Source organism: Nycticebus coucang, chromosome 1, assembly GCF_027406575.1.
Source record: "Nycticebus coucang isolate mNycCou1 chromosome 1, mNycCou1.pri, whole genome shotgun sequence".
NCBI classification, from domain to species: domain Eukaryota; kingdom Metazoa; phylum Chordata; class Mammalia; order Primates; family Lorisidae; genus Nycticebus; species Nycticebus coucang.
This window is the reverse complement of record NC_069780.1, coordinates 82,535,500-82,544,856: the sequence shown is the minus strand read 5'-3', so window position 1 is coordinate 82,544,856 and position 9,357 is coordinate 82,535,500. Positions and strand designations below refer to the sequence as shown.

General features: G+C 37.6%; 1 protein-coding gene across 1 annotated transcript in view; it reads left to right on the top strand.

The window, feature by feature from the left end:
• Positions 1-949: 949 nt before the first annotated feature.
• ASIC5 (acid sensing ion channel subunit family member 5) overlaps positions 950-9,357 on the top strand; it is a 32,991-nt gene continuing 24,583 nt past the window's right edge. The window contains exons 1-3 of the mRNA XM_053595586.1: positions 950-980; positions 1,294-1,398; positions 4,024-4,330. Coding sequence (XP_053451561.1) covers positions 1,302-1,398; positions 4,024-4,330 — 404 coding nt within the window. The 5' untranslated portion in view covers positions 950-980; positions 1,294-1,301. The remainder of the gene's footprint in view (positions 981-1,293; positions 1,399-4,023; positions 4,331-9,357) is intronic.

Below are 9,357 nucleotides of genomic sequence, written 5' to 3'. Positions count from 1 at the left end.
CTTCCCATCCACCATCCATGAGTACCTATTTGCCTACTGTCTTTAATCTTGCACCTCCATACTAGCCTGCTCTATCTGAACTGGCCTCACTTCTGATGATCTAGCTCCAAATGTAAAACAACGAATTAATCTCCCTTAAACAGCAAATGACTGACAACCGGGCCTACTGTGCACACTATTATATAAATTTGTATACGGTAAGGGCACCACAAATGCTTGTGAAACATTGGTAGGAAGACTAAAAGGAAACAAGACAAGCAAGGAAGGAAGTGTAAACAGGTTAAGTCGGTTGTTATTCTTCTCAGGAGTACCTGGACTTACAAGAATATACCTGAAGTTGTAATTTACCCCCAGCGAAGAGCTCGATTTGTGTAGAAATTCACATATCATGAGACTGACCCTGTTCTTGAAATCTTGTATATGGTGGTTGGGAATGTATGCCCAGTTCCCTTCCCTTATAATCATTTGAAATGTCTTAGTTTGCCTCTGTATAAGACTAATTTTGACTTGCTGAGTTTCCAACTTTTCAAATGTAGGTAACCACATTAATAGTGTGGTTAAATGCTTGTCAAATACTAGGGCAAGTCTTAACAGGCTCTAAGTAGATATGCATGCAGTCCCTCACTTCTGTCCGAAGATGGCGCCATTTATACAAATAATGCACATTCTCTGGTTTATTAATATAATAATTGCTAAGAATTTTTCGAAAATGTTAATATGCAAAAGTAATTGGCCTGTATGTTTTATTTAGTTTGTGTGCTTTCAGTAATCATATCTTCCAGAGGAGATATTTTCTAGTGTTTTATTTTGCCATTTGCGTTGGCTAATCTTTCTGTTAGAAACAGCTTTTCCTGTTACTAGCAAAGGAAATTCAATAAGAAAAAGATATTTTCCCCACAAAAATATCTATTACAACTGCATTTGGATTCAAAGTTGTATAAAGAGAAAAGTGGAGACAAAAGCTAAGGAGACTGTCCCAGGTGAGTCAAATCAGAGGCCACTGTAAAACCATAGGTATTTGCTAATGATTGCCCCTTTCATACTTTTTTTTTTCTTGTTTCATCTTCTCCTTTCTTTTTCACTTCTCCCCTTAATTCTGAGAAAATGGATTCTTACTGATACTTTTTTGTTTTCACTCTATGATAATTTCTCATCAATACATAAATACCCATAGCTGGTTCTGTCAATATTTTTGGTTTGAAGATTATGTGCTTTATGAGGCAAAACATAGCAACACAAACATTTAAACTGCCCCCACGTTTTACAACGTCAACTGTGGTACTTTATATAAAGGTCACAAAATGAATATTGGTGAAAATTGGATGGATTCTGAGGACTCCTGCTTATTGAAATCACAAATGGAGCAGACTGAGAAATCCAAAATACATGCTGGAAAAGGTAAGTAAAGAGGAAAATCCAAAGAAAAGTTATAATTTTCATTCCTAGAGGTAAGAAATAAGCAAAGGGAAAAGGGCACTTTTTTTCATTTTTGAAATTCCATTTGCAACATCATTGGATGTAAAATAAGTTTAAAAGAATTATATGGTTTTAGCTACTCAAGAAAAAAAGTAATTTGTATGAGGGACTCAAAAATAATTTCAAAATATTACTATATATGTGAGTCTATTTTTGTTTGCTTTATTTAGTCTCTTTTAACTTCTATTTATCATGTGCCTACAGATTTTATTTTTAAAATAAAATAAAACTTGTTCAATGTTCCTCAAGGTGCTTCAGCATTCATGCAGGGGTGACTTGTCACACTTAGAAATTATATATTTCAGCCTTGGTGTGTGTCACACTTTATGGGGGCAAGACATGATTGCAAGAGGGACTTTACCTAACAATTGCAATCAGTGTAACCTGGCTTATTGTACCCTCAATGAATCCCCAACAATAAAAAAAAAAAAAAAAAGAAATTATATACTTCAGTCAGGAACGTAGGAATCTTAGCTTTGCAAACGGGTGGGCCATTTATTAAAACAATATAATCTTCACAGTCATCCATTATAGTAAAGAAACATCGCCTTGTTTCTTCACTATTCATCTAAAATAATTTTTTTTTTTCAAAAAACCCTATTAAAAGTTTAACAAATAGCTGAAAATATTCCATTAAGGCCAAACCAGTTGTCAAGGCGTAGGTATATATTAAATGGGCAGATTACTGACAGGTAAAGTTGAAACTTTTATTTTTCAAGGTAATGCTGGCAACGAGGTATACTTTGCTTGACCTGTTGCTGGTTACTAGATTACTCTTCCCCATCTTGTTGCTTTGATCCCGACAGTGGAGAGGGTGAAAGTAGCCATGAGACTGGGTTGTCCTTGTATACAGTGACTCCATCACTTGTGTTTGTAGGTAATGTCTGAAGAACACACAAAATAGCATAATTATATTTATTTCTCTAATAACCATCTTTTTATGTGTCTGACTTTGATTCTGAGACTATACCAGTTACTTTACATATGTTCCCTAATTTGATACCAAAAAGAACATTAGGTGAGTACTATTGTAATATTTTGGTCCAATGTCAAGGTAAATTGCATTAATACAAACTTTCCTGCTTAGTATATAGTCTCTGTAAAATAATCTTAATATAATTTGTAACTATGTCCTTAGAAAATATTGATAATTTTCATATAGATTATTATACCTCATAATTGAATGAAAACTTAACTAATTGAATATTTATGAAGTATTAATGATTTCATGGTAAATGGAGTTTGAAGGCTTCTGAAAATAAATAAATGTTGATAGTTGACAAAAGTAATACTTTAGAATTGAAACAAAGGACATAAAAGTTAATTCACCTAATTATGAGCATTTATGATCCCAGTAAGAACACATTTCTTAACTGAGAATGCTAAAGAGTTTTCAAACCCCCCTCAATATTTTACTGTTTACTGCATAACAACTAAATTAGTTATCAAAATAAAAATAGCTAACACTCTTAAGTAGACAGCATGGTCTAGACAGTGTCCCTTTGATAAACACTTGCCAGGTATCATATTAAATATTCGCAGCAAACTTACGAGGCAGATACTATTGCTGCCATTTGACAAAAGAGGTATAAGATTAATAAACTTGTCTAAGGCTGAACAGGGTACAAGGGCTGGACTGGAAGCTACATTGTCCATTGCAAAGCCTGGCTCATCCTTTTCACTGTATTGTACCCTTCCCTCAGACAGAGGATTTTTGCATCTTCTCTTATGGGCCAAAACAACAAAAAAAATTACACAAAGAAGAATCTGATTATGTTATGTGTTGCAAAAAATAACCTTCACTGGTTCTTATAAATATCGACAAACACAATTTGATTGACGATTGATAGTCTTGAAGTTATGAATTCATTTCCTAAACAGGAAGAAAATAGATCACTTAACTAACGATGCAACTTTTACTTTAAACATTCTGACTAAATAACTGACAGTAATAAAATAGTTGTACAACAAAGCATATGAAGTGTGGGAGTCTCATTCACCATAAATTATGACAACATAGGACAATTAAGATTAATTGAAGAACAGATTGCTTTTAGCCCCACTAACGACTATCATAAGAATCAGCACATGTAAAGGGGAAAGGGCATTTTAAAAATTAAAGCTAACTTTTTAATCCTTTTTTTTTTTTGCTTTCTTTTTAATTTCAGAATGTTACAACTCTTTGGTTACATAAATTGCTCTTATACGGTTTTAGTCAAAATCCTAAGTGTTTATGAGTTGTTGCAAACAATACATTCAAGGCAAGGTGGGTTGATTTCGAAGCTGGAAGTAACATAATAATATGCTGCCCTAATAATTTGCATGAATAACCGGTATTCCCTGAGTAGTATTACTATATTCCCAACAGATTTGTGTAGTCAACACTTATACTTCTTGATTCCTGAAGAAACTATTCAATAAAACATGAATTTTGAGCACTTAGGAATTACACATAAATGTTTAAACATATGTGAGCTATGTTTTTTACATGCATTAATGGTACCTAACAACTTTTTTTGTTTGTTTATTTTATGGGCAAACCCCTAGGACTCTTAGAAAAGATAAAGCTTTGCCTTTTAAGGAAACGACTGCCATCTACCACCGACCGGAAGAGGTTTGACCATGACTTTGCCATCTCCACCTCCTTCCATGGGGTGCACAATATTGTTCAAAACAGGAGCAAAATTCGCAAGATGATCTGGTTTTTGGTAGTCCTGAGCTCGGTCTCGCTCCTGGCCTGGCAGATCTACAGTCGCTTGGCCAACTACTTCACGTGGCCGATCACCACGTCCATAGAGGTTCAGTATGTGGAAAGGATGGAGTTCCCAGCTGTGACATTTTGTAATTTAAACAGGTAAAAATTATTCTTTTAATAATAAGTCCTTACAGTTTTGCTGGTATATCATTTCTTGGATGACTAATAGAGTTTTCTTATGTGTAATCTCACTTATGAAAAAACACTGAAGTTCTTAGATTGTATTTAGAAGTGTGGATTTAGGAAAGCAAAGAATCTTATTGATTTTTTTCTTTCACTTATTTCCCTTCCTTTCTTCCACAATTATATACTAGGTAACGGACCAAACCCTATGGTTAATTAGATGTAAAAGTCTTCATCCTTGCACTTCAAAAGTCAATTAAAAAAAGACAAACATGAATAATCACAATACAGTACGGTAACTTCATGGCACAACAAAGCTATGTGTAAGGGCGCAGAAAGCACGGAGAACAGAGTGACATTCTCCTGCTAGGTTGTTATAAAAATCTAATTAATAAAAGCTAATGGAGGAGATGAATATGAACAAGGACTGGAAGAGAGAATTACTGCACAAACCCATAATGATATGAAATGTTAGGTCAGGTGCCGTGGCACACTCCTATAATCCTAGCACTCTAAGGCTGAGGTGAGTGGAATGCTTGAGCTCAGGAGTTCAAGACCAGCCTGAGCAAGAGTGAAACCCTGTGTCTAAAAAAAAAAAAAAAAAAAAAATAGCACTGTGGTGGGTGCCTGTAGTCTCAGATCCTCAGGAGGCTGAGGCAAGAGGATGGAGTAAGCCCAAGAGTTTGAGGTTTCTGTGAGATATGACGCCAGGGCACTTTACCCAGTGTCACAAACTAAGGCTCTGTCTCAAATAAAAAGAAAAGATATGCAAAGTTCTGGTGTTTGTATAAAATAATTAATGTCATAAAGGAAGGGTCAGCTCCACAGGTTTGTAATCTATGCAGTTGCATGAGATCCTGACCTTTCTTAGAAGAGTTGATTTCATGCTCTGCTGCCACTGTCTTGAGTTCTTAAATGTAACTTGCTCCAGAAGACTGCAATTTACTAACTGGATTGTGCAATTGGGCTGTGAAGGGCACAGCTTTCCCCCCCACAACATCTCCAGGCCTTGTAATTGCCTTTGATCAGGGCTGAAGGATCACACATCGAGTTTTTGCCTGGAGGAGGGGGGTTCCTTAAGACCCACCAATAGCCATTTGACCACAGGCAAGTCACTGAATATTTTAGTTTAAATTTTAGTGTTTATAAAATGAGATAAAATTGTCTACTTCATATATTTTTTATTACATTAGAAGAGGTGATGTTTCATTCCTAGAGCATTTCTAGAACAAGTGCCTGATGTGTAGTAAATAGTACAGTCTGTGACTGCTAGTGTTTCAAGAACTCAAGATATGTATCAAAGTCCCAAAAAGTAGAGACAAATCAACTCTCACAAAAAATTTTGCCTTCTAATGTTTTAAATGGTATGTGTGCTAACAAAAGCCAAGATTATGTGCAGGTATCCTTGATCAAAAGAAAATGTAGCTACCACTTCCAGAATAACAACGTGTAGAGGTCCACAGACTCCATACCAACCCCCCCAAACAACAATAATTAGTAAAATTTTGTTTTAGAAAGAAAGCAAACACTTAAAGCATTTAGAAATTTTCCTAAGGGAATAAAGCAAAGAAAGAAATAATTATTTCTTTTATTCAAAGAACATCTGCTAAATCTCAATAAGAACAGTGAAAGACTTTAGAATATGAACCCCAAACTTCTTTCTCTCCCCCCATTTCTATCTCAGCATGATAGGAGCTACAACTCTAGGTGGGTTTCTTCTGTAAGACAGGGATCTCTTTCTTTTCCACTTTCAGGCCAGGGCTGCAGTGCACCAGTGGACATATAGGCTGCCAACACATCTCATTCACTCCAGCTGCGTGTTGTGGAGACTAAATTTCAGGTTAATGTTGTTAATAAATTAGGGAACTTTTCTCCATATGACTTCCACTGATAGGGAGGTTGTACCCTAGGAATGGTAGGCTGAGAATACGCAGTTACTGCAGCCTGCTTATAGGAAGGAGGTTCCACATTGCTAGAAGCAAAGTCAGAAGAACAGAAGACGCCTGTGGCTCAGGGGGTAAGGTGCCGGCCCCATGTGCCGAGAGTGGCGGGTTCAAACCCGTCCCCGGCCAAACTGCAACCAAAAAATAGCCCGGTGTTGTGGCGGGCGCCTGTGGTCCCAGCTACTCGGGAGGCTGAGGCAAGAGAATCGCTTAAGCCCAGGAGCTGGAGGTTGCTGTGAGCTGTGTGAGGCCACGGCACTCTACCGAGGGCCATAAAGTGAGACTCTGTCTCTACAAAAAAAAACAAAAAACAGAAGACGCTACCCTATCCAGAAAGCTGCTCATAGAAATTGTGCAGGAGGAGAGGCAGGCAATATACACAAAAAACAGAGAAGTTTGAAGATCTCCCTAAGAGAACTTACTTTATTTGTAACAGAGTATAGTAGAGTTCAAGACTAAGGGCACTCTCAAAAACTATTTAGTTTGGTGGTAAGCAATTAACAGGACACTGGTAGCTCCATGAGACCAACAAGCCGAATCATTGTTTACCAGTGAGAATCCAGCCACTCTGGGGTCAGAACAACTCTCAAAAACTGGCCTCAAAATTATTCCTGTAAAGGGGACCAAATGTAATTAAATCAGACTGTGGAACAATTTATTCCCCATTGTGTTTTTTTGTTTGTTTGTTTTTGTTTTTTTGTAGAGACAGAGTCTCACTGTACCGCCCTCGGGTAGAGTGCCGTGGCCTCACACAGCTCACAGCAACCTCTAACTCTTGGGCTTAAGCGATTCTCTTGCCTCAGCCTCCCGAGCAGCTGGGACTACAGGCGCCCACCACAACGCCCGGCTATTTTTTTGTTGCAGTTTGGCCGGGGCTGGGTTTGAACCCGCCACCCTCGGCATATGGGGCCGGCGCCCTACTCACTGAGCCACAGGCGCCGCCTCCCCATTGGGTTTTTAAAAACAGTAGTGCCAGTAATTAGTGGAGCCTAACACCTAGGTTAGGTGAGATTAGTAAGAGATAGTCAGACGTACCTGGTAGAATAACTGCCATTCAAAAATGACCATTCTGTTCCCTGTATGAGTGACCTCAGAAACTTCATACAGTGGGGAAAACTAGACTTTACAAAAAGACTTTACCCAAGTAATTAAGTAAAAAAAGCACAAACCAGCTCCAACAAGTCCTTGGAGATACAGGGGTACTAGTATAGTGAATGGAATAGTGTCTCCCCACAATTTTTGTCTACTGGAAGCTCTGAGTGAATATATTTGAACACTGGGTGTTTGCAGATGTAATTAGTTGAAATTACCCTGTATTATGAGACTTAAATCCAAGGACTGATGTCCTTATTGAAGAGGAGAGGACACAAACAGAGACACAGGGGAAAAGGCCATGGGAAACAAATCAGAGATTGGCATTATCATGCCACAAGCCAAGGAATAGTTGGCAAAAATAATACATACAGAGAATAAAAAAGGAAATAGCAGATGTAAATGTAACTATATTAATAATAAAGTTAAGTTTGAATAGATTAGACAATCCAAAAGGCAGAGGTTTTCAGACAGAAAGTAAAAAATAAACAAAGACATAAACTATCACATTTTTCCATGTATAATGAACATTTTTTGGCCCAAATTTTTGAGAGAAAAATGAGGATGTGAATTATATGGGGAGTATGACTCAGAAGCACTGAGACTCGCACATCTTCTTGGGCTGTCTGAGCACATGGGGCTCTAGTCCAGGAGAATCCAGGATCCTGTGAGAGTGAGCCAGAGTGGCTTCTGCCATGTGCCACACTTGGTGTGGGGGACAGTGGCAGGGCTGGTGAGGCAGGCTGCGGCTGTGTGGGGCCAAGGCTGAAAACTGAGGCCTGGCTATGCAGAAGGGATCAGGAGCCTCCTGAAGGCCTCAGGGACCCAGATGGCTGCCTGGAGGTCAAGCAGCTTCAGAAGCTCCTCTCCTGCCAGCCACATGCATAGTCCCCATTTTGGTGGGGAGGGAAGGGCTCCCAGGAGAGAGGGAAAGGGCAGCCTACACAGAGCAGGTGGCTTCAGAAGGGAAGTAAATTTGCACATGTACCAGGGCAGCATTCGCCCTTCCCAGATGTGTCTCTCCCAGCTAAAAGCCAGCCACTTTCTCAAAGGGCATTTTCCTGATAGTTTGGGCCAAAAATGCGGGCATCAACACACTTTAGAGTCAAAGAGGCAAATAGCTTCAAAGGAAAAGAATGAAAAGCAGTATATCATGCAAACAACAAAGAAAGCTAGAGTGGTGTATTAGTTTCAAAAAGAAATAGACTTCTAACCAATATATGTCACTAAACATAAAGGTGGTTGTTTTATAATGATAAAATGCTCAATGTATCAAAAGGATATAATCCAATCAATGTAGTTGAATTATTCAACCCTATTTTCAGTAATCAATAGGACAACTAGACAAAGGATCAGAAAAGAAATAGAAAACTCAAAAGACTTCTACCTTCTTATTGTGAACTAGTCTTAAAAATCTATAGAGCACTCTAGTCAACAATAGCAGATCATATTCTTTGCATGTGTGTGTGGAACATTCTCCTTGGTAACCATTTTGGAGGCCATGAAATAAAGTACAATAATTGAAGAGATTTTAAATCACTTAAAGTATGTTAATTAATCATAGTAGAATGAAATTAAAAATCAATAATTGAAAGAAATAGGTGAAATTTATAAATTTGTGAATATTAAACAACATTGCCTAAATAAACAAGTCAAAGAAGAAATCACAAAGGAAATTAGAAAATACTTTGAGATAAATAAAAATGAAGACACAATGTACCAAATTTATGGGATGCAGCTATAGCAGTTCTCAGAGGGAAAGTTATAGCTGGAAATACCTAAAGAAAACATTTAATACTCTATAACCTAATTATTTCTATAATTTTAGCATGAAAACCAATTAATTTCACATAGTTCAAATCTCAAATCAATGATTTCAGCTTTTGTTTTAGATGGTGGTATTTTTAACAATTGATAGTATATCCTAGCTCACTTATGCCCAGACTCCTCCCCTCCCCAAAAAAGAGA